At 40.2% G+C, this 26,829-nt stretch overlaps 1 protein-coding gene across 14 annotated transcripts in view; it reads right to left on the bottom strand.

Annotated features, from left to right (window-relative positions):
• The window catches only part of adgrl3.1 (adhesion G protein-coupled receptor L3.1), a 158,970-nt gene that overhangs the window by 87,992 nt on the left and 44,149 nt on the right, over positions 1-26,829 (bottom strand). For all 14 annotated transcript variants that reach the window (XM_086033012.1, XM_086033015.1, XM_086033016.1 and 11 more), the window contains exons 3-4: positions 26,189-26,312; positions 18,313-18,526 (exon numbers count right to left, since the gene is read on the bottom strand). In XM_086033012.1, the coding sequence (XP_085889138.1) occupies positions 18,313-18,526; positions 26,189-26,243 (269 nt within the window). In that variant the 5' untranslated portion in view covers positions 26,244-26,312. The remainder of the gene's footprint in view (positions 1-18,312; positions 18,527-26,188; positions 26,313-26,829) is intronic.

Raw genomic sequence — 26,829 nt, 5'->3', positions numbered from 1 at the left:
GATAATGTTGAACTATCAGGTGGCGAAACGCATTTAAGTCAGCATCCGAATGGTCAAATTCAGATAAAGGCATACAATTCCAGATGAAAACGATTGCATGTCTTTGCGATATGCAAATTGCAGATCATCTCAATATCGAGATTTTTTCGAAATATTGTGCAGCCCTTATTTTTAACATTTTGATTGATTTTAAGAAAATTGTATGGCCTCCGCTCTGACATATTGTATATGAGGAGAATTTTCCAATACTGTACCTCAAAATGATCATATTTTCTTCTTCTCTCATTTTATTTATAACGTCCAACTTTTCCAAAGCAAAAACAAGGACAAAACAAAAAAAAATCATATTTTCAACAACACAGCAGGGAAGATCTGTGAAGCATGTAGTGCGCAGGTAGTTTGAAGACGTAGGCTACGCTCACACCGAAGGTGTGATGCCCAATTTAGATTTTTGGCTAAATCCGATCGTTTTATGTAGTCATTTGTTACAACAACAAATGCGAGTTCTACGAAACATCACATGGAACAATGTTTACGGCAGTAAATATGGCCTTGCGTGTAAGGGCTCATCTTATCATTTCATATCGACAGAGGAGCGTGGTGGGAGGTGGTAGAAATATTTGGGGGATTTGAAGCGCCACGCGATCTCCTCATTTCGTGGAGATGTCTACTAAAGATGATGTCACTTTATTGCAACATGTAACAAATGAATTGTTTGCGTGGCTGAATTTCAACTATCGCCCCAAAGGGCCACTTTACGCTTCATTATTTTAAGTGGGATGAATTAAAGTAAAATATAAAATCAGCACTGTTACTCAACTTCGGCGGCAGTGTGCCGAGAACCCTCCCCTGCTCGCGCGGAGCACATATTTGGCTTTCGATGACATGTCGGTCGGATGTTCATGGATGAGCATTCATACTGCAGACCTGTTGCATACATATGCAACTTATATCCAAATACAAAATTGGCCCGGGTCAGATTTGAAAAAAATCGCAATTGCACTGATCTGATCTGATACATATTGCATATGGTCCCCCAAAAAATCTGAATTAAGCTGCAATGTGAACATAGTCAAAGTGCTGATGTATATTTCACCAAGGTATTTTAGAGCAAAGCATTTCACACGGACGAGCACATTTCATGGGTTGTCGAACTTTCTGCCAGCAAAATTGAAAAACCAAAAGCAATATTTGTTTTTCCTCAGATGGCAATCACAGCTGACCCGCATTAAACCAGCAATAATACAGAAGAAATACAAGATGCAAATATCCTTGAAGAGAGCAAAAAGAGAGAAGATTTAGCGTGCATGCGAGCATTTATTTCTGCTTCCTGACAGCTCAGGTCCTCGAACTTTCTCGGCTGAGTCATAAAACACTGAAGGTTTTTGACTACTATTTTAATTAGAGGCTATAGAGCAAAGATTTGACATAATCTTTCCTGCTCGCTCCATCACTCTCTCTGCTATCACTCCTTCCTCCTCTATTTTTGTCTGCGCCATCTTCCTTCATCTCCCTCTTCTCCACATGATGTCTAAGCCAAGATCATAAACCAATTTCGCTCGCTGCCATTGCCTTTATCCTTCCTGCCAGAGAATTATTCTTCTCCCTTCCCTCCTTTGTCTCTCATTCCATCTGTCTGTTTATCAGTCTTAAACTCACTTCGCAGCAGCTTCCGTACCCCGATATGTTTGCTGGACTTCCTATCCCCGGTTTCTTTCGGGCCCCACGGTGCGTCCTCCTTAATATCTTTTGTTTTCCAAATCTCCCCCGGAGCCTCATCTACAGCACCCCCCCCCCCTCCCCCTGCCGCTCCCTCCCTCCCTCCCTCCCTCCATCTTTAGTCAAGCTTGTGCTGACGTCACACTTCAGTCTGAGCCAGCTGTCTGAGTCATATCCAAAAAAGACTCCCTTATGTCCCATGCACCTCCAACACCCCGACCCCCCCCCCCCCCGCTCCTTATCTCCTAATGTGTTCATCCGGCAAAAATTCGCGACTCGTGTTTTGCCCTTGTGATGAATTTCGCGTGCACACATGTATCCGCCTTTCTTCAATGTTCTTTCAACAGTGGAAATGGCTCTATCTGTTTCTCCCGTACTTTGCCTGGTGTTGGCAGAAAAGCTCCCCCCCTTTTTTTTTTTTTTTTTTTTTTTTTAATTAGCATGACCACATCAAAACAAGGCAGTGGCCTGGATACAGCCTTGCCTGCTGGCTTTCTTCCCTGCAACACATACAAACAAACTAGCAACAAAGCTGCGCTGTGGCAGACAGGCGAAGACAGAGCCGCGCTTCTGCAACGGGCACTGCTGTTGTTATCATCTGTGATGTTTTTCACTTTGTTTGGCAGGCCTCCCCTTCACTCCTTCGCTGCCTCGCTTCCTCACATGAACATAACCGACTAATGATTTGATGAGGCTGACGGAGCTGCCGATGGAATGTGCGTACGCGCGTGCGAGTGCGCCCATGTTTGATGCACGCCTGTGTGCGCGCGGGGAGCAGATTCAAAATGGAATAAATATTTGCGAGCGCGCACGCGCGCGTGTTGGTGTCAGCTTGCGAGTGTGCACTGCGCCCGCTTGACTGCAGATGTGTTGAAGAACTATATAATTACAGCCCATGTGAGAGCTGAGAGCTAATCCTCATGAGTAGAAAGAGTTGTCTGAGAGTGAGTGACGCACAAAGTCTCTGGAATCAACATTTAAATAGAACACAGTATGGACATGCTAAACACATAGTATGGAGTGGAGCGATTATATACTAGCTTTGGCTTCTTTTCCACTGTAAAGTATCTGCTCCACTCGGTTACCACTGTGAGCAACTGTGAAAACCAACCCGGATTGAACGCGTCAGTGGGAATGAGACATGCTAGCAAACAACAACAATGGAGAAGAACAAAGGTGTCCTGTATTTACTGACTGTTGGCCATGACTTGAGGACACGTTTTATTTGAGAGGAGCCTCAGGGGAGGAAAAAAAATGGACCTTTACAGAAAGGTAGAGACAGTGGAATGCGAAAGCCCAGCAGGTGACTCAGGTTAAATCTTTTCTGTTTAAATAATTAAGTATCCAAATCTAGATGTGTACTTAGTAACCTAACTATCCGCTTGGAGTCAGCACATTTATTTTGTGCAGTGTGGTACATGTGGAGTTATAAATACTGTTAGGTGCTGTTGTAAAACACCAATGGACGGTTTGGTCTCGAACTATCAAGCGACCGCAAGCTAAAATCCGGAAACGTATAAATTGTGTGTGTGAAAGCGGAAGCGGGATGATGATACTCGAATCACTCGTGCCGTGTAACGGCAGATGTTTGTAATCGAGTATTTGTCTTATCGTATGCCATCTACTCAACCTTTGTGGTTCATCTACGGAATGTGCATCTTAAAGGTGAAGTCTAAAACACAAGAAAATTGATGGGTTTGAAAAAGCTTTGCTGTTTTACTTAATTACAATCAATGGTCCATTTAGTCACTTGTGTTACAATTCAAAATCAAAATCAATCACTGGGCTCAGATTCTCCATTATGCAAGCCCCAGTATTAGTAATAACAAACTATTTTGCACCTTGATACTTTAGATTTTGTACAGTCCTAAATATATATAAAAAAATATCAGTAGTGTGTAACAAAGACATTTTAAACGTCTCGTGTTTTCTTGTTCTTAAGTGTTTAAAAATGTTCAAAAAGTATGTTTCATTTCATCAAAACTATTATAATTATAGTAATTTGGGGAATTATTACAGCAAATCTGAAGTTGTTTAGCTGTCAGCAATTATTTTACTGCTTTTACTGATGTTTTAAGTATTTGCCGTGGTGTCGTTCATTACAGGTATCAAGGTATTTGATGCAGGTATAATATCAAAGTTAAAAGTTTGGCATATCAAAATTGGACTTCAAAACCTTATGGGATCTTTTATTTAGATCAGGACATTTTTGTAGAATGTCCATGCCTATTTAGAACTTTGACTGACTACGTACCCAAAAACTGAACTGAACTGAACTGAAAACTGTGCAGGTATGTGGAATGAGCTTTTGTCAATGGAAAAACGAGCACGTACAGATTTTCTGAAAAGAGGCATTTGTGTTGACATATTAATTTCCCTAATCCAAGCATTTCAAACAACACCCCCAAAATCAAACCACAACTTTCAATGGTCCATTTTTCTTATGGAGCCCACAAATAATTATAGCAAGCACAGAACACCACAATTACAGGAAAGCAAGAACACACAGATTTGTCCATTCACCGATCTTTGTAAAATAGTCTCAAGACTCAATACTTCACTTTATAATGAGCAGGGCAACACCGTGTAATGTATTGCATCCAGAGATTGTTAGCAGGGAGATGTGTAACACAAGCCGACACCCATTACTTGTTTCCCCCCACTGGTGGAATTACCAAGAGCTTTATGTCCCGCTGTTTTTATACACTTTGTATCTGCGCTGTTTGTGTCGTAACTGCTGTTTATATGCTACCATTAAAGCAGTATTATGCAGCAACTGTACCTTCAAACAACATTTTGAATTAGGAAGAATAGTGTTTGACTTGACTTCATAACCGGAGAAAATGATACTGAGCATCCTGCAGAGGCTGATGGTGCTAATGCGAAAAAATTCACTGTTTGGCTGTTGAAATATACACCTCAAAATTCACATTAAAAATGCAGGGAAACAACAAAGTTCCAAACATGCTTATTCAAATGGCACAAAAGGGGAAAAAAATGGTTAGCCAAAATGATGTGAATATTAGTATTAGTGAAATAGTTCTCAAGAGAAAAAATGCTGCAATTATTATTATTATTGTTATTATTATTATTATGTGGGCTGTTAGCAAAATCTCAATGATATATTTGCAATTATAAACAAAGAAATTAAAATGGGGTTCACTTTTTTTTTTTAATTGAATAAATAACAAACGGTGTGAATTATATTTTATGTGAAGCAACCATTGGAAGAAATATAAACATCCCGCCCTGTATTCATCCCGGTTCACGACAGCTGCGGTGCACATATTTACTCTTTATTCTATCGGGCACATTGTGCCACTGCTTTACACGGTATTTTATCAGTTGCTACAATGTAATGTTACAAAGATGGATACATTCAGTTCAAACTATCCACATAACTGCAATAAACGCACTATTGACATCATTCTTTTGTGAAGACTTAAACCATCTCCCAAGGTTAAAATCAAACATAGACTGTGACACATTCTGAAAACAAATGAAGTCACAATCCTCACACTGGGAGACATTAAAGAGTGAGGACAGAGCAGTTGGAAAAACATGAAAACAGAGTGGAGTTGGTGAAAAATAACCAACGGAAGGGGGCAATGTGATTATCCTCAGGATCCTCGGGCCCTTTGGGACTTCAGGGAAGTCATTTGACAGCGGACAGGATATTTACTGTACGTTGCCGCAGAATAAAAATGCAGTTAGGTTGACCATGGACTGGCTTTCTCACACCGATAGAGTGCATACCTCAGATGCTATTACCCTTGTTTCTGCTTTATTACCTCCCTGATGTGGTGTTGTGTTGTTTGGAAATGGCCAAATGGAGTGCTGCATGTCGAATAGGAGCAAAAAAAAAAAAAAAAAACCACAACTGCAGAGGAAGCACTGCAGGTATTGTGATTGGCAGAGGTAAGAAAAGGAGACCGTGGGTGCGTGTGCGTGTGTGTCTAGCAGGGGCTACAGTGAAGCGTCACATTCTTTGCCAGCACCACCAAGCTGTACTTATAAAGGAATGACAGATCTCTCACATTCAGAAACACCAACACACTCCTGTGCGGTCCCAGAATGCAATTCTGTCAGCTTTGGAACAGCCTGTCAGACAAGCCACAGGTAAAATAAAGTTGTTTTTCCCAGTGGGAAACAGCTTTGAAATGTGTTCCATTATTAATGTTTGGCTGGAGGATGTCACTCTCACCCAATTCTCCCTCCTTCTTTCCGAACATGTCATTTTTGACATGCAACAAGCGATGCATTTTAGACTGGGTACGCCACATATGCTCCGATGGTTACAAAGTGTATCCAACGCAGAGCTAGTGCAAATTAGAAGACATTTGAGCACCGTGCATAGCGTCCAAGGAACGTAAACGCTGTGATAGAAATGTATAGGCAAAGTTATTATGGTGTCGGCATCTAATTCAATTTGTGGCGATGCACTCTAATTATGATAATTTGTCAGCAATCTCTAACAGATTGTTTTTCCAATGCCGTAACTAATACAGGGTTGCAAAATGCTTAACAGGTGGGCATATAGCCAAGTGTAGTTTTTTTTTTCCAGCTCCGCCATCCTCCTCGCCTCCTCAAACGGTAACCATGGCAACCTCCTCCTAGTCTGATCCCAGGACATACATAGTTTTCCTTCTCATTCCACCACCTCCACTGACATCCCCATGCCTCTCCTTACATCAGTGTGTCTGGGCGCGTTTGGCTCTGCAAAAACACTTTTTCTCCACGCTTTAATCCGAGACCACCTGCCTGCGCAGACTCTAAATCCCCTTCAAAGCTCAAATAGCGCTAACATGTCAGACGGTGAGGTTGCTCTCTGCAAGGCAAGTAGAACACCAATGCGAGCCAGTGCAGCGTCTTGTGGGATTTTTGTCAACCTGATGCATGAATGTGCATTTGCAATTGTGTGTCCCGACCTGATTTCTCATTTGAGCGTCACAGCAGTCCATCTCCGCCTGTGTTCTTGACTCAGCCTGAATGTGTCAGACGGTCCATACACGCACTATCCTACGCCAATGGGGTCAAAAGATCAAATAATTTTTTTTTTTAAATCTGCTGTCAGATGCGTGACAAGATGGCGCTAATCCCTGCTGATTCCTTTCGTATGGTGAAATTTTGGCCTCATATACAAAAAGCAAAGACCTTCTTGCAAAACTAAAAAGTAATATTTCAGAGCTCATTCAAATTTGCCCCTGAAACAAAATTCCTTGAAGCTATGGAAACATGGAAACAACATATCAACTGTATAAAAGGTAACATTTGTAAAACGATAGTAATATGATATAAGTCGAGACAATTTTGAAATCATAAAACCTTACATATAATTTATCATTCCTTGATTTTCCCTATTTTTCCAGTGGTGTTGAATTGTGGGGATCTGCCCACAAAACTACATTAATGCAATTGTAGTTTTGCAAAAGAGAACAATAGGTATCATTAGTAAGACTTTGATATAATATTGCACTCATATAAATCAACACTTTCTGAAATCAAATGTTATGAAGTAAAACGACTTGTATTATTGTAAAATTATGCAAATAATGTTTAGCGTATCTCTTCCTCACATTATACAAAAGCTCTTTGTAATCTGTCAGTCGCAATATGATTCAAGAGGTGTTTGTAAGTTTATCGTACAAAAAGCTGTTAAAGGAATTAAAAGGAGGTGTGTTTCTGTTGTTGGAGTGAAATATTGGAATGATGCAAATATATATTAGAAAACCTGTTAATCAATTTTGTAAAAAACTTGTTCGCAAACTATTTCTGATAGTTGTAAAGCATAAATTGTCAAAAAATCAATAAATTGGCTATTGTTATTTTTCGCTTTTGTTTTTTGTATTTGCGTACAATGTAAATTGGTAGCTTCAGTGAATATATTACCTTCGTAAGAGGAAAAAAGGCCAAGCTGAAATACGGTTTAGCTTCTGCCTGTGCCATTTTGTCATTAATATTTGACTGTGAATTGTAATATTGGTTATATTGTGGAATGTATAGGATGAATTGTATTGGACAGAATAAACAATGTATATATATATATTTTTTAAAATGTCACATGCTGTATGTTTTGGAGCATAAATTAATGTGTAGACATCACTTTTGTAACTGTAAATAATGTGAAGATTTAGGATTGCACTGTGATACTTGCGTATCCGTAAAAACAATCGTTCAAGGTTCAGTACTGCAAACGTATAGAAACATGAAATTAACGGATGAATTGAAAGTTATTTCCAGCCACATTGGCATATCCAGCAAAATGGTAATGATTTGTGTTGTTTGGGGGCAAGGTGCAGTTACTCCAAGTCACACAATTTACCCCAAAAAGGAAAAAAAACACACCGTTAAAAACGGCATAATACAATTAAGACACTGTGACACACAAACACACACACGCGCGACAGGTGGAAATAAAGCGGTGTGTGTTTGTGTGTGACTGCGTCTGCATTCTATAGTACTGTATGGGCTCTAATTACCATAATGAGCAATTGTTGACAGTAAAGCCCACAGGATGCTCCAGGTCATTTGGTGTCAGCATGGCAGCAATATAGACACACGTACACACTATGTAGGACATTTCCAAATATGACCTCATTTGTTGGTGTGCACAATAGTTAGCAGAGAGAAGACCCTAGACAGCGATGAAATCATAGCGTACTGTCTAGATAATAATAAGAACAGAAAAGAAAGACGGCAAGACGCACACAGTTGCCAGAGCTTCAACTGCAGCGTCAATCATCATGCTTAGAGTCATAATGCAAAGAAAATAAACTAAAAATGTGTAAGAGGTTCTAAACATCCTCTCCCTGAGATGGATTACAGTCAAATGGAGAAGGCAGATGAAGTGCAAGCACATCTGAAAAGAAAATGCCAGACAGGAAGGCTATATAGTCCGCTGCTTGTATATAAAGCGCTGGCAGCCTGCAGCACATGGCTGACGCTATAGCCCCCCCCCCCCCCCCACTTTGATTCAAGTGGTTTTCTAAAATTCAAAGCGTCAAAGGCAGACAACTTCAGAGGGCGCTTTACAGCCTCCCGTTCAAATGTGTGCTAAAACGCCCCAAAATTCACAGTGGCAATACATGAACAAGTAGACCAAATGATGTGTCAACCCGCAGCTCCCCTCCCACCCCCCTCCCCCCCATCCCTCATATTCAGCACAGAAAAAGTGTGGGCATGCATGTGAGAGAAAGCAAGCATGTTTATGCATGAGTGTGCACGCAGCTTGCGTATGGGGGTGTGGTTTTCAAATGCCCCGTAACACTTTAATATTGGGCTTTGGCGTGGGGTCGTGTGTGACCGTAGCCTGGCATATTTGGGAAAGATAAGGCCGAGGCTAAATACAAGCATCGTTCTACACCCATAATAAGCCCCCTGCACTTCAACCTCAAATCTATGTCACCCAGAGAGAGAGGGAGAGAGAGAGGGAAAGCAGAAATGAAAAAAAAAATTCAAACGACCGTGAAAGTAATACACAATTTATTTTCAGGGACAAAATAACTCTTTTTCCAATGTAACTTTCTTCTTATTAAAATATATCAAAATTATGTGTAAATGACTTAGTCTACTATGCTTTTTTTGCTTTTTCATTTTGAATGGTTGAGTGACAGCAGTATGCAGCATTATCATTTTTGTTTCAACACGTAGCCCAAAATGATTTTAGAGCAATACTTTGCCAGAAGAAAGAAAACAACAGTGATTCTTTGCCTTTCTGTGGTAATCATTACAATGTGACAATACAATAATTAAAATAATAATACAATCATGTGAAAATATGAATATCCGCCTTCGTGTCACAAAATGACAGAATAAAAGCAAGCTTTCTGGGTTTGTAGTGATGCTGGAAATAGTCCTTTGGAGAAGGTGTAATTATTTCCCTGCACAATATTGAAGACATTCTAAAAAAACAAAACAAAAAAGCAATTCTCTACACGTTAACATGTTCTATTTGTGATAAGCTAAAGTAGAAAATAAAACTCAATGGAAAGAAATATCATAGATGGAAAGGACACATTTTGCAATGTGTACAATTTGAATCGGAACCTATTTATGAATGATTTCATGATTGTACACAGGTTGATTTCCCTCATCCTCACAATTTCATGATGGTAACATCTTCACCCAAACTATACTGAAATGTTTAGACTCCTTTTTTAAGCAATATAGTTTTTTATTGCATCTGCAATGTCTGTTGGTGAATAGAAAATTCTGTTTTCCTTTCATTTCAATAAGTGTTTATATTTAGAGAACACTGAGAATAGTAACTCAATTGCAAAATGAATGACTATAAAAAAAGCTGAATCGATTAATCGATTTCGATTAATCGTTACATCCCTATTAGTAAGACATAAGAGTCATTTTTAGCATTGGCCCCACCACAAAACACCAATTGATTATTGTATTCGACAGGTCTAAAAAAAAACTTTATCGTCAAAGTTTTCCTGTGAGTTGAGGGATTGCTTGAGGTAGAACAGTGGACGGACGGATGCAAAGAGGAGGGAGGAGGGGCCCGCAAGGTGACAGAAGGTGGGAGAGGCGACGCGGGGCTGAAGAGAGAAAGTCTGTTAGAAGTCCGCAAGTAATTTTCAAAGCCGAGAGCTGTGAGGGAGGTAGCCAAGTGGAGTGCGCGGGGTGTGTATGACTTCGCGTCGGCCATCGTGTCCACACTTTGCGCCTCAAGTGGCTCGTCTTGAGAGAGAGCGAGCGCGCTGAAAGGTGGCCGTGTAGCACTCAAGTATTGGTAAGGGACAAGTGGCGCATTGTGAAGCGTATCCTGAGAAGCCATCATGCTAGTTTTATGTCAACACAACAGCATCACTTGAAGGCATTGCACCATTTCTGCTCACAGCACTCTCCTATAGTGCGGCGCTGAACTGCAGCGAGAATCACACGCCTCCATGCAACTCCCCCTGGAGATACTTTAATGTGCACCCAACCGAACCACGCCGCGGATTTAACCATCATGGCTTTCTTGAAACACGCTGGGATCCTGAATTATAAGGAATAGCGGAAATGGAGGGAACTGAAAAACAACAACAACAAAATGACCAGTAGCCATTTTGAAAGGGCTGCATCAGTAGCCCGGCTCAAGTGACGCCACGGTCGCGCTTAAAACAGATTAGGCGTAACTTTCATGGCCGCCGCTTTGTTTCAACCTTCAACCCACCATTTCCCAGAGGGGAGATAATCTGGGAAATGCCGCGATATCAGGTCCTCTCCGGGTTGCCTGAGAAGCCTTGTGAGACCCTCTGGAGATATGAGGCTTTGATATCAAGACCAATTATGTGGTACGGGCACACACTCACACAACACCCATGCACATAAAACACACACTCACACACACACAAGCTCTTTGGCCTTGGTGAGCTAGAGGAAGAAACAAAGCGAGGATGTGATAGCGAGGAAACACTGGGCAGGCGGAACATGCTCTGATTTTATCATCCAGCCGAGTTGAATTCCAACGACAATACGGTCGCACAATGAAAACCTAGCGGACGAAATGAGGAACAGGCACAATATTTCGATAATCTTGTCTAATTCTGCTTGTTTGTAGTCAGTGATATTAGATCATCATCCATTCCCAATCTGATTCGCAAAAATAAAGGACAATTATTATTGAAACAGTTAATAATGGAATGAAAGGGTAAACATAAAAATAACATGTTCATAGTACTTTACTTTTTAACTATTCAAATGTAAGAGTACTATTGAAAACTTTATAAACGTTCAAAGTTACTTGATTCCTTCCAACTCTACATAAACTTTCAACTTAAAGTAACTTCTTTGTATTCATGTTTTTCAATAACTTACATGTTTTGAGTTGAATATAATTACAATGCAATTTTATTAGGCATTACTTTATTGGTAAAATAATGAGGGAAATATTGAAAAATAAAAAAATGAAAATAACACTCGTCACCAGCAAATTTTAATCAGACATTGCTTTATGTGTCCCTAAAACTATTTTTGACGCTGATTTAAAAAAAATATCTTTACTTTTATTGGAGTACACAAGGTTTTTGAGATATTTAGGTTTTTTGTTTTTAAGTTTGACGTATAAAAGTCCACGCAATACAAAATTTAAATTTGTAATTCATAGCCATGACGTTTCCGAAAAAAATGCCATCCGTTGCTGAACCTAACCAAAAATTCATAAATATTGCCCAATATAATACTGCATATCGTATTGTTGTTATTTTACCATTATTACTATGAAAACCTGATGTGCTAGGGAAAAACGAGGGCGGACTCTGAATCAGCGAAAAAAAAAAAATATCCAGAAAGGTTTACTCTGAAATTTAGTAAAAAATGGTTGAACAGTGTAATTAAATCGCCATGTCAGCAGTCAAGAGGTTTTGGGTTTGAATCCCTTCTGGTTGGAGTTGACATGTTCTCTCCATGCTTAAGTGCCTTTTCTCTGTGTCCTCCAGTCTCATCCCACATTCCAAAAACATACAGTACATGCTATCTTAATCAAATTGCACATACTGTCGGTGTGAATGTGAGTGTGAACGGTTGTCTGTTTATGTGTCATCTGTGATTGGCTGGCAACCAGCCCGGGGCGGACCCGCCTGGATTCCAGAGAGGCTCCGGCTCACCTGTGACCCTGAATAGGATAAGTGGTGTAAAATGAATGAATGAAAACAGAATGTCTATTAGCAGTGTGTCATCAGGAGCACATTTTCCCCAGAAAGTCTCGCGAAAGTGTGGAAAGGAATAATAATAATGTGGAGAGGGAAAAATATGTCATTTAAAATGAAATATAGCACAGAAGAAGGTGTTGTTTGATGATGAATTTTAATACTGACTTGGCAATGCAAACATCTGGAGCATATTAGGGGGGGGAAAAAAACTCCCTTTCTCTTTCGTTTGAGGCTATTTGGAAGTTGCTATCTACGTGGGTGGAAGTGGAAACTTCATTAATGCTAACTTTATTTTGTGGATTAAAATGTCGGACTCATTTTTGTGAATGGGAGCGTAAATGGTTGTCTGTATGTATATGTGCAACTAACTGGTTGGCGACCATGTCCACCTTTCGTCCGGAGTTAGCAAGGATAGGATCCAGCTCATCCATGCCCCGAACGGGTTAAACAGTACAAAAAAATGGATGGTTGAATTTATTATTTTACTTGGGATGTGGTATTTCAATAAAATGAGTTTTTACAAGTCAGGTTGAATACGATTTTTTGTTGTTGTTATGTCTTAGTCTTGTTTCTGTAAATGATCGAGTTTGGCTGACGGCTTCCTTGAATGTGTTTTTTTTGCTGTTGTTGCCATTTGTTTGCATCATTTTACTACAATTTCATGTTCTGTTATTTGATTTATTTATATGATGAATCTTATTAAATTACAACATACTTGAATTTCTTATGTCTTCTTTTCTATTGCACCTGAGCAATTTTGTAATGTTTTGAAAGCCCTATTGTAAAGGCAAATGGTGGCAATCATTGGCAAGTTTCAAGCAAAGCAATTGTTCGTAACACACAACTTGCTGACACAAACACAAAAACACAAATGCAGACGGGGAGTACTGTGTATCTTCTAACGTGTTGTTCTTAGTCTGAGTCACCTCCAACAGAAGATCCCTTAAGATTTAGCTTGGCCTCTGGCTTTGCTAATTGGAGCTTAAAGTCTGGCATAGCCCCTGGGCAGCGAAAGCTGCATGTGACACAACATGAATGTGTGTGTATATGTGTGCAAGTACGGTATATAAATTATGGATGGCAAGTGCAGTAGGAAAAGTGGCCACACAAGCTGCAGCTGCCAGAGCAAGTGGTGAGAGGAAGGCGGCCCAAAACAGTCGCAATCAGGTCACGTGACTAAGACAGGTGGTTTGATAGAGATACATTATGATGTGTGTGTGGCGGGGCGGGGGATTTGGACGGGAGGTGAGGATGAAAGTAGCACAAGTGAAAATAATGGGAGGATGGGACTTGATGTGAGGAAATGAAGTTACTCATGGTGCCATAATGAATTAGTTCTGTCTGGACATCCTCATTTCACAGAGCATTGCTTTTTGTTCCGCTATAATGTTCCAGTTACTTCTCATCAAGCCTCTTGAGCTAGATTTGCACTGCAGGTCTTAATGCCCAATTATGATTTAGTGCCTTTATTTGATTTTTTTTTTCTATTGTCTGATTGCTTCTAACTTCAAGTGGTGCACATCAATTATCGTTTTTCTTATGTTTACCGAACACCGAGCCATTATACAAGCAAAAGTGACAACGTAAAGGTAAACAAACAATGTATTGTAACAAACATTATAGAGTGGGTACGGAAAGTATTCAGACCCCTTGAAAATTTTCACTTTCTGTGTCATTGCAGCCATTTGCCAAAATCAAAAAAGTTCATTTTATTTCCCATTAATGTACACTCAGTACCCCGTCTTGACAGAAAAAATCTGAAATGTAGAAATTTATTAAAACTTGTATTTAAAAAAACCAAAACTGAAATATCGTATGGTCATATAGTCACTTTCCGTCCCCACTGTATATGCTGTAATTTAGTTGTCATATAGTCAAATGAGGGTAAATTCAGCATTGCAAGAATGCATCAGTCAGCCATTTTTTTTCCCCCTAAAAAATTATGACCTCCAAGCTTTCAGTGGTTAAGTTTACATGTGGACATTTATTCAGATTAAAATCCTGATCAGAATAAAAATGCTTCACGTGCACACCCCATTCGGACTATTCTGACCCAATCAAGCACATTCCGATCAAGATTTTATTCTGACTGAGAGGGGTGGTTTATGTCGATTTACAATCTGATCGGCGCGCCTGAAAACACTGATTCTGAAAGTTCGGAACAAACCGTACTTACCGCGCATGTCTGTGACATCAGTATACGTGTTTCTGTTATTCCGAGAAGCGAGTAGAAGCGGAGTGTGCGAAAGGCTCTTAGACATCGCTAGCAAATACAAAAGTGCGGTCTTGAAGGACACATCGCGGCTCCATTAGAAATTGTTAACGCGACGTAACAGCGCAAACGGGAAACATATGCGAAATAACGCTAACGTGTAAAGTAGAAATGGACGGAATTATGTTTTGTTGACGCGGAAGTTGCTCCAGATTCTTCTTCTTCTACTACTATTTCAGGTATATTTTGTCGATCTGGGCATGTCAAAATAATTTGTTCCGATCGAAGGTGTGTTGCATAAACAGGCAAGTCCTAATCGGACCAATATTTTTAGTGTCCATGAAAACAGTGCATCGATCATAATTTTAATCTGAACTCTGATTGGATTAAAGAAATGTTGTCCATGTAAACATAGCCAATGTAGTTTTCATGTTATCTCTGGTGGGCTGTTTGGGTCGACGTCTGTATCTAATGTCATCAATAAACATGTCCCGATGACATCCAGCTCACAATTAGGATACATCCAATGTGTTTGTTTACACTACGCTAATACATAGCATAACATAACAGATTCATACGGAATTTTCAACTCACATTTAATCAAGGTCATACATTGCCATTAAGACGCAGGGAATCATTTAACCATTTTCTTCTAAATCATGTTGATAGGTTTGTAGTTAAAAGACCACATCCCTGAGCTGGAAGGATTTGCAAAGTACAAACATCCACAAAGGCCAAACAATAATAGCACTCAGCGCCATCCTGAAAATTTGTTCTCTTCCCTTTCCACTTAAAGTGAAAAGTGAAAATGGATCAACCCTAAAAATTGGAATAAAAAAGGACAGTTGTGGTCCATAGTCATCAACGACATTCCTTGAGGCATTCATAATCCGTAATTCATCATATCAAGTAACCATTCAAATTGAAGCAGAAGAAAAATATTAGTCACTTTCAATTATCACAACACCTATAATAGCGTTTACTAAATCCATATCAAATTTTAATGGTTTCTTCCTTGGCCAGGGCCAGCACACCAACAAAAAGTGTAGCTCCTTGGCAGAGGTTATTACCAAGCGCTCTATGACTTTAATTCAACTGCAACAAGTGTAATTACATGGCCCACTGCCACTGTCTTCAAGGATGTGTTGCCAAAAGATTTTTATGTTTTGATGCATCCATGGTGCGAATTGGTTTCGGAATAAAAACACCTGCTTTAGTTCAGGGAAAGATGATGAATTGTTCAGATGAGCTCTGCTGTTTATGCCTCCGTATGCACCACTGGCATCTACCAGTGACTCATTTATGGACAACAAAAACAGTGTGGGGAGTGGGGGAAATGATTTGCTTGCAAAAAGGGTGGTAATTCTTCTTAAAATGTGACAAATGGATAAGGTTGTGCAGCAGAGCACCATTTTCTGGGGCTTCTACATCAGAATTTTCCCTTGCCCCCCCCCCCCGCCATTTTACTAGGTGTGACAGGAGTGTTGCCGTGTGGTGACATTTCTATGTTGTGTTTGTTTGCTGTCAACTTCAGTACAGTTAGTTAGCATGTGGGAAGTGTAGAATTTGACACTTATACTTTAAGAGGATGAATATAAAATGAGCAGTTGACAACACGCTCATTTCTCCCGCTCGTATCGGATGGCATTGAGACACCTCTGTCTTTTTTTTTTGTGTTTCTGTTTGTCACATACATTTAAGTAAGCGTTTATTTCCGTAGACATGGGGGAAGTTATCCAAATAATTTGCAACCCTTAGAGTTGTATATTTGCATTTTTTTTCTGCACATTTATAATAGTCAAATAAAAATAAAGCTTCAACATACAGGAAAAAGTCGCAGTGCTTATCTGATAATGCTTGCTTGTATATAAGAATCTATGGAGAAAAAAAAACGTTTCTAGTCATATAGAATTTTATGATACAGCTCTTTTATTTGATCTCATAAAATCTCATAAAACTTTGCTGGTCTACTTTTCACACACTTCTACTGGTTTCATACCTTTAGGAGTGAGAGATAACCCATATCTAATTGAAAATATATGCATTTTGACCTTTTTTTCGACACATACAATGGAAAACTGCATTTTCTTTTAGTTGCTTTAGCTACTTGTAATTTCATATATTTTTTTTTATATGGCCTACAACCGTTGCATCTTACTTGTATTATATCCATCCGTCCTGCCTGACGCTCTGTTTCCCTAATCGGAGTGGTCTGAGCATGCTCCTTTACTCCTGTTTTGTAGAACTCTGAATAACCAAATGGCCAATTCCAACAACGCTCTGAGTTTCTGAGCGGTTGAAGTGGTGCAGAACATGATTGGACTGTATTTCCAATCGCACTGCTAATCTCCTGCTCTGTGCTGTAATTGGTGCAAAAAAAAAACAAAAAACAAAGTACACCCGAGCTAATACTCAATGCGCACACTCTGTCAATGAGAGTGCCACTGCCTCCTACTGTAGTGGATGTGCAATTACACTTTAAGCAGGACACACATAGTACCTGAATAATATGAAAATTCTGAGTGAGTTGACTTTTGTGAAAAAATGCACAAAATGTGTTCTTGTGGTTATTATTCGATAGTTCAAGGCCTTTGTTGTTGAAGGCTGGGTCTTTTATACATGCATCGAGCATCATTTAAGTTGCCCGTCCATGCACTAGACCACAGGTGTCAAACTCAAGGCCCAGGGGTCAGATCAGGCCTGACATATCATTTTATGTGGCCTGCGAAAGCAAATCAAGTACGTCAACTTCCATGAGGCTTGCTAAAATCTGTACCAACATTTAAAATGATCATATGTAATAAATTATAATGTAGAGATATTGCAAGCTTACGTTATTACAGCAACAACAGTTGAACAAACTACTATTCTTGACTTCTGATTTCAAAACTAGTTTTGCATCAATTTGTTGTGTACTGTATATGTAATAATTATGGATACACCGATTATCGGCCGGCCGATTATCGACGCCGATATTCAGTATTTTGATGAATATCGGTATCGGCCGTTTTTAAAAATCCGATGGCCGATAATAAATCAATTTAAAACTGTTAACTTCAAGGAAGTATTTATTTGAATTTTCAGTGAACTTTACTACTGACCCTTGGAACACTATGCACCTTTTTTTTTTATTTGAAATCAATACAATACAATATCTCTTTTTGTTAGAATTTTACAACAAAGATGGCCACACTGAAAAACATTTATAATCATTAAAAAAATCAACATTGTGCAAATCTGAAAAATTGCTCAATAAACATATGCTCCAAGACGATTAAACAAAGTTCAGAGCTTTATTCTTTTATTTTGACGCCACTATTTTAATTTTTAGTGAAAATGAATATCGGCTCCAAATATCGGTTATCGGCCTCCTTGAGTACTAATAATCGGTATCGGTATCGGCCCTGAAAAAAACATATCAGTCTAACTCTAGTAATAACATGAGGAGGTGATTAAACATCTATATTGTTTTACAGTCATATTTGCCCTTCGAGGGAAACTAACTGCAATGTGGTCTGCGACAAAAATGAGTTTAACACCCCTGCACTAGACTGTCGGCATCTTCATTTGGACCGTGTATGGACATGGATTTTTCTTGACCGAGGATGATAATAAGATGTAAGTGTAGACTGATTTCGCATATAAATTCTGGTGTCTAGCTGAGTAGTGTCCAAACGAAAGGCCACATCAGGAGACATCGCACACATCTAGCCATAACTTGGCAGACTCACTGACCTGAGCGACATGATCTTGTAGGCGTCGGGCAAATAGCACCGAGTGTTCTCCATCTGCGCCGGGTCTGAGTCGCAGATCTTGTCGTCGGTGCGGCCGTAGTTGGCGCTTTCAATCATGATGACGTCCGTGCCAGGGCAGCGGAGTTCAATGGGGTAGGATTCACACGACAGCTCCCGGCGCACCACTGCCATGGGGATAGGAGCGCGGCTGGAGGCTGCAACACACATCAGGAGCCATTTGGACTTGCACACTAAATACGACAGTTCTTTTAGCGAGCAAGGGCGTTACAATTTGTTCCTCTGCGCTCTTCTTTTTGGGAGTGATTATCCACTTGAGAAACAGCACAAACAAGAATAAAAACTATTGTCGACGTCCGTTTAATTTTCCGCCAATTAAACAGATTTATAAAAGATAACTCCAAGTTGCCGATGCCTAATTTTGCTCTTTGGCTTTAGATTAAATGCAAACGTCCACTTTCTCAGCGCTTAAATAGGAAACGTGTCACCAATCCCAGTGAGACTGAAAATGACTGATCTGCCCCAGATCTTCTTTGGCTGCTGGTTTTCGCTCCCTTGGTTTTTAAATGAGTTGATCTGATGATGCCCCATTGGCTGACGAAACATCTGCCAGACTGTAAAAAAAAAAAAAACAAGAGAAGAAGAAGAAAGAAGCACTGGTTTGCTGCTGACGTGGTCTGTCTGGATTTAGTTTGACCTGGATTTAATGTGGTTTTTGCCAAGGGGAGAAAAGCATTGTCTGGACCTCCACTAAAAAGAATTGGGTAGGCTTCATAATTGACTAGACATATGCTCAACATAGTCATAGTCAAACTTAAAGTCAAGTCAAATTACTCGGCGGAATCTTTTTCTTTCTGCTCCTTATGTGATGTTGGATTATATTGACGCTGACACTGGAACATTCTTTAATAGTGATGTTGTTCAAATGTTAATAATATGCTGATTCTCTATTTCTGCTCACCCCCCATAAAATAACCTGTAGTAATACTCTTACGATAGATTAACGATGTGGCAAATATCTCAAGCCTGAAACTGATGATGTGTGCCTGAATGTTCCAAGGGGGATTTTGGTTGTTGTGGAATAACTTGGATGTTGTTATTCACTATCCGTTGAGTACAAAGATCCCTGTGAGCACCTGCTATCATCCCTTGATAGATGACGCTGTTGCCGAGCTACTCTGTTTTATCCATGTTACCAATGAGCCTGGACCAGCTGTGCCATTCCATATGAAATATGTATCCAGGTGTCTAGTGATAAATACACTCATCAACCATGCCTGGAGTTGTAGCAAAAAAAAAGTTTGCCGTTAAAAGAGGAAAAATGCTCAGTTTCTTGTGTGGTGTTGAAGTTCTCAAGATCGGTCTTGAGACCAACTTTTAAGGGTCGCGGTCTCGTCTCGGAATCGAAGTTTTTACTCGGTCTTGTCTCGGTCTCGGACAGTGCGGACTCAATATTTTTGATCAAGACCAGGCCTAACATTTTTCATGGCTCATGACTGTGTTTTAAAGAGTATGATTGCATATTTGTAGAAGAAGTTCAATATCAACTTTGCTTATATTTGAGATTTGTTTCATTGCAGTATTTCAAAAACAACAGCAGTATTTGCTTTTAAAGTTTTGGTCTTGTCTCGTCCCGATACTTTCTAGTCGCAATCATGTCTTGGTCTCGTTTGGTGTGGTCTTGACTACAATACTAGTTTCATGCGATGCGAGCAAATCTCAGAATACCTCAGTTGAGCAAAACAGCAATAAAGGTCAATTCGGGGCTTTTACTTTTGCTTTGGCTTTTTGACACATTTTTGAAACAATGGAGCACCTTCATGTAATCTTATACTGAGGAACTTTTGTGTACATGAATAGAAATCGGTTTAGCGAGATTTAGGGATAGCATGGCCGATAAGTGGGAAGCACTCTTGTATTGTTGTTGAACATCTGTTTTGTTGTTGTTGAACACATCCTTTTAAAGGCTTCTACAAATTGATTAATACTCTGCACTCTGCAAAAAATTATAATAATAATACGAAACCAACCCAGTGAGATTCAGCAGCAACTTTCTTGCGTTCCCTTTCCTTGTAACCATAGCAACCTCACCATCCCCGTCCCTGCCATTGGTTGGACGAGCATCAGGGTTACACAGATGCAGCGAAGAATCTGAATGAGCTCAATGACACGCTGCCCCGACTCTAGTTAATGCTGCCCTTCACCACGCACACACGCGCGCACACACAAATACACAAAACGATGACATGTGCGGACATAAATTCTCGGCTTGCGTTGCGCAATATCGCCGTGGCTCTCGAGGGCTCTGCATTGATAATGGCATAAGATGGCTTAGAGATAAGACTGATATATAAATGACATTTACTGGAAAGGTCCTCTCTAATGAACACATTCATGCAGACACACACACACGCACACATGCATAAAGGCCCACCGGCTATCACTCAACCTTCAGAAAAAAACTTCTGAAAAGCGTCTTAGTGGTACCAGAAGCTTTGTGTTTGTGTGTGCATCGTATAGCAGCAGAGTGGGCCAGTGGGTCACGACTGTGTTAATGTGCATTTTCTTGAATGGCTTTATCGTGTCTTGGTGAGCAGGAATGTCAGTTTTGAAGAGAGGGGTTAATTGAAGCGCGCCGGGATCAATACAACCGTATTATGATGCCGTTAGTCTAGACTGGTTTTGCCTTAGATGCGTACCGGTGTTGCCTTGCAGAGTCTCCGCAGGGCATCACGACGCAAACACAGAAAAAGCTCAAAACACATCAGTCTCGAAATTAATCGCAAAGCAGTAAACGCTGTCTATCGGATACGTTTTATATTGGCGGCCGCACCTATAAAAGTATCACCGTGTTTTAACGTGCCTCTCAAAGACTCACTTCTATTGCATATTTGTGTCAGTCGCGCAGCCCTCCTCCATAAAGGAGATCTGCTCCTGGCTAATATTTAGCCGTGCGTCTGAGCACACATGCGCCAAAGTGTGAGTGCATGTTAATGTGTCAGTGCCGGTGTAAGTGGTGACACAAACTTGGCAGCTGCAGATGGCACAGACAATCTTATTTGGACGCTCTCGTCGCCTCGGGGGACTGAAACAAAAGGATATTGATTTTTACATTTGGGCCAAGAACAAGAGAGTGGCAGATGAGGTGAAGAGATGGAAAGGAGAAGGCGAAGGTGAGGGAGAGGAGGAGATGGACTTATAAGGCGATTCCCGCGCTTGAACTGCCAAGTGTTGTTGGCTTTTGTTAATGTTTGAGCAACGGATGCAAACGCCGCAAAAGATATTTTAAGGGATAACGCGGGTGTTAGCGCGCGACCGCTGAGAGAGTCAAGCAATGGCTTTGATGTAGTTCTTAGCGGCAACTCTACAATAGACGGAGAGGGAATGTTTTGGACCTCTCCCCCACATCCAGCCGCCGGCGCTTATACCTCTTCAATATGTGTATTATAACAAACACGGAGAAGTAGTTAAATTAGCACATATTGGCTGAGCTGTCAAATGCAAGGTCATTAACATCAAAAGCAATCTCGGATTCCGTTGCAGTTTGCGGAGGGGAGGTAAAATTATACATTTAGTTCTGACTTTGGCTTGGAAAATGATACTATTGTGCACATGTCATTTAAATCTTTTTGCGATACTTCAATAAAGGATGAGCCTCAATAAAAGGAGTTCAAAGAACAATAATGTGACAAGCGGATCCGTACACATGAAGTAAGCAGCACCCAAATTGCAGTAATTTATGTCACAGTCTGTCTTTTGAGTTTGTTTTTTGACTTTAGTTTAATATTTTTCCTTGCGTTCCTTTTGTCTGTCTCTCGTTAAGTTATTGAGTCCACTTGTGCTTGTCATCCCGGTCCCTTGTGTGAGCAAACCAGCTCCCTCCTACCCGCTGTGTCTGGTCCAGGTGTTCCTCGTTGTGTCATCAACTTGTCTGTATTTAGTTCCCCGCTTTCTTTCAGTCCTGGTTGGTTCGTTGTGGTTTGTCATTTGTCAAAGTCAAGTCAAGTCAAGTTAAGTTAAGTTAAGTTAAGTTAATGTTTCTTTAGTTTTCCCTTTGATCCTTGTTGTGCATTGTTGGCCTTTTTGTTTTTTAGTGAAATACTTTAGACTGCACTTAATTCCTGCCTCCTGTCTCCCTGCGTTTGGGTCCTCCTCTACGTAAATCATGACACATTTGGTTTTATGTTTTACATTCTTTAACGCCTTCTAACGTGCGGGAGAGTCATTCACTGCCAAAAATGTTATGTGTCTTTTCACAGTCCAACCATTCCATCCCAGGAACTTATTTAGATTTTTTTTCTATTTTTTTCAAACTTTACAGTAAAAGAGGGTCTGAAAATGTCAGTTAAAGAGTTAAGAAAGTTAACGTGAAAGATCTGCAATGCAAACCACCTGTGTATCATACCGTTGCCATTATAGTTAATAATGAGTGTTTTATTGTGATTAAGTCTTAAGAGTAATTTTATACTTACATTTTATACTTTAAAGACAAAATGTGTTTGTGGAGTACGAATTAAGCGGCATAATCCACTTGTTTTTATCCATCTCAGGGGGCAGCCATTTTGTTGCTTGCTGTCAACTGAAAATGACGTCATTGTTACCTGAGCCCTGAGCAACTGTGATGTCATTTTCAGTCGACAGCAAGTGACAAAATGTCCGCCCCCTGAGATGGATAAAAACGGGTGGATTTTACATCTTAACTCATATTCCACAAACGTAATTGTAACCAGAATAGACTACAACATACAACATATTATTGTAAAGAAAATTTGGGTGTTAGGAACATTCAAATATTACTTCAAGCATTGCCTACACAATGCAAATGTAAATACTGCCGAGCCACCACGTCAAGGGCGGATGTTCTAAAATTTATCACTCAAAGATCTAAGCACTGACTAAGAATCAAATCAGATTCCTCAGCTCCTATTCTATTGTTCTCTTCTTCTCACAGACTTTAGGCGACATACTGAATTTGCATTGTATCTGACGATTTCTTTGATACGCTGTGACAGACTCATATTATTTTCTTTCTTTGCCATTCTAGCTCAGAGACAGCATCACGGTATTCTCACTCAGTTTTAGATGGAATCAAATTTTCTAGTTCTAGTTTCATTTTATTGTCAGCGAATGAAAAAAACAGCAGTGAGGTGAACCATCTAACAAGAGCTTGTGTGTTCCTCTGTCCTGGACCAGACAATTTATGTGTGCTGCAATCTATCCAGCTATAAAAGTTATAAAAGAATATTTTGGAGCTGAGATGCAACATATTATCGAAAAACCATCCCCACATTCCCTGCCTGTGCACTTTTATAGAGGCGAGACTTTTCTCTTCAGTGGTCCCGAGTGACTGAAATGTTGCCTGGGTTGAGGCAGGAAAAGTGCGCCAGCTTTTCCTTCCATTGTCAAAAAACGACTAAAATCACATAAATCAGCCACCCCCCTACAAACACCCAGAGTGACATTTGGAGGTCACAGAAGTGACCCTCGGTACGCATTACAATTTGTTTTAAATCAGTCCCACATTTACACTACTGATGTAGTCTCCATCCTCGTGCTTATTTAGCATATTACATCTAAAAGTCCTTGGCTTTGGCCAAAAACCGGCACACAGCGCTCCCACTGCGGTGATGTGCCCCCCTTGGACTATTTCAACTCATGTTAGAAAACTTCGATTTATGACGTGGCACAGCAATTGTTCGAACACTTCTGTGTGCAGGAAGGTCACGGTTTAAGTTGTTTGTTGAAGTTGGACAGCCTTCGTGTCACATTTTCACAAATAAACCTGACCTGTTGTTGTTGATCTGGCAATAATGACCTTTTGTTGAAAGAGGTCTTATGGTGGCAATTTGTGACTAGAGATGGAAAACAGATTTACCACCTTTGGTATTACGGTAACCTCTTACACTTCACTATTTCACTAGTTGCAAATTCAACTATTGCTGTTTATTTTTCGTGAAACATATTGCCAGACGGACGGATGAATATTCCGTCAGTCTCAGTAATGGATTTGCGCATTCTTAGTGAATGTTTTTTTTTTTCCCCCCGCTAATTTCATTTGCAGCACATTTCAGGACGAATGCATTGCTTTGTAAGTCACCCACGGCTGAATTTCATGCGGCTGCCGTGGGATCGATTCTCTCTCGGTGACCACTGTTGTGATTGTGAGCATCCTGTGGTTGATTGGCATCCAATTCACGGTGTCATCTGGAATAGGCTACATCTCCCCATGACCCTGAACAGGATAAGTGGTATAAAATGGATGGATGGCATTGTCTGAGTGGGTTGATGGATATTAGAGACCACCAGTTACAGTACTCCTGTTTACTTGAGATCCTTCGATGTATAATTATACAAGTAGTCAGGCTCCAGTAGAAGCAGGAAGAACACTGGGCTGATCTACACGGGTAATGTCAAAGAAGAATGTTCCCCATCATGCATGCATCCCGTGGCTTAATGACAAGCCATGGCTCTGCGGAGAAGCTGCTGTGCGCGTTGCTGTGTGTCCTCAAGCTAAACGGTCTTTGTTTCAACTAATCCTGCTTAAGTATCAACAGCACCATTTGCGCATGTCGACTTATTCTTTAGACATCGATGCAAATACCTTTGACTGAAACTCATCTTGTGACATTAAAGCTAAAAGAAAAAAAAAAAAAAAAAGAAGAAGTATGCCCGTGTACAGCACATTTCATCATTTCCGCACTGTCTGCACTGTTAGTATACATGCGCAGGTGCACGCACTAGAGACCTGTGCATGCGTGTGTGCACATCCACAGCAGCTTTTCCTCACAACGGGGTGATTGACAGAAGCCATTAATGGGATTAAGTCCAAGAGGCCCAGAGCTCCCTCTAGCAGACTTCAAAGTGCAGCAGCAACAGGGGAAAAGACACAGACAAGCGATCGGGGCATCTGTGCACTTGCTTGTGTGCGCATGCAGTAAGTGAAGCCAAAAAGACAAGCATCGACATAGAGATGCAAAATGGCACGCATTGGTAATCCGGCAAATCACTAAAACTTGAAAAGCCCCTAACGTCGTATGGTTTGGAGTTGAAACTATTGTCTTGCACGATGTCACACATATCTGGAGACACTATATTCCTCGGAGATTTGCTGACTGCAGTTCACGGAGATGGAGGATGTTCCAAAGAGAATTATAATAACAACCAGAATATCAACAGAGAGTCTACCTGGTATGTAATGCAAATGATTCACGTGGTTCTAAAATCTCCTTTCTGTCAAGTACAAGATTAATAACTCTTGACTTTAACTCACTGCCATTGACGAATTTAGTTATCTTTTCACAGTCCAGCCATTCAATACCAGGAATTTATATTTTTTTCAAATTTCTTCAAACGTTAGGGTAAAAAGAGTGTCTGAAATGGCAGTGAATAAGTTAATGGAAGATAATAATACAAAATATGGACTCTTAGCCTATTGTATATCCGAGGCAACTTGCATCATCCCTACCTCAACTTTTCACATTCGTTCCCAAGTGCACATCATCTAAGATTAAGTACACATGTGATTGATTTTTGCTTGTATTTATTAACATTGATTACCTTCATTCTAACACAGGCGTGCTGGCCTAGCATGTCATCACCACAGGTTGTGGCTTCATGAATATTGAAATCCAAGATTGTACGATCTAAGGGGCATTTACTTTGGATTATTTTTTACTATCCCACCTGCAGGGGCGTGGTGGCCATCTGGAATTTCGGGAAAATCTGTGAATTTTCCGGAACGCTCCTCACGACCGCCAGCAGCGACGACCCGTCGACGACAAATTTTCAAAGCATGACGGCCGTACGTCCCGCAATTTTTACATTAAAAATACCCTAATAATAGCGCTAGCGAAGCTTACCTATGGCAATGGGAGCAAACAAGGTTGAGAGGAAGAGGAGGCATCTGGTCCACATGACGTTCGGTTGGCCCGGAAGTAGAGGAGGATGTACTTCCTGCTTCTCACAACTTATTAGCACACAGGCCTGAAAAATAACATACAAACATGTCAGACGTCATTCAATGTGTTTATGATTGTGGTTGTCCTATGCAATGGTGTCAAATTGTGTTGGAAATAACAGAAAGAGGTTACAAAACATCTAATGTAATCTCCATCCAAGTAATTGCAAGCTTTGCGGACTTCAAATGAATTTTTATTTGCTAGTCAAAAACTTCCCTTTCCACACGCTTATAATCCACAGAACACACTTGGGAATGGTAAAAGCCTTTTTAATAATGCATCATTAAAAAATAAAAATACTTACATACAAACACTAAACCACCGCTGCCGCTTACTGTGTTCACACATCAACTCCTAGTTTGCTGCTTCATAATCTAATAATAGTGTGCAATATGTTGAATATCAACAGTGTGTGGGGAGCAGATGTTTTAAAGCACACAAATCCGTGAAAAATGAATCAAAATGACTCAGCCGGTCCTGGTATGACATAGTTTAATAAATGTTGCTTCATATTAAGAAGGACTGTGCCTAAATCTCCATTA

The sequence above is a fragment of the Filicampus tigris genome, chromosome 6 (assembly GCF_054856515.1).
Source record: "Filicampus tigris isolate MCC_2025a chromosome 6, RoL_Ftig_1.0, whole genome shotgun sequence".
NCBI classification, from domain to species: domain Eukaryota; kingdom Metazoa; phylum Chordata; class Actinopteri; order Syngnathiformes; family Syngnathidae; genus Filicampus; species Filicampus tigris.
This window is presented reverse-complemented; position numbering and strand designations above follow the sequence as displayed.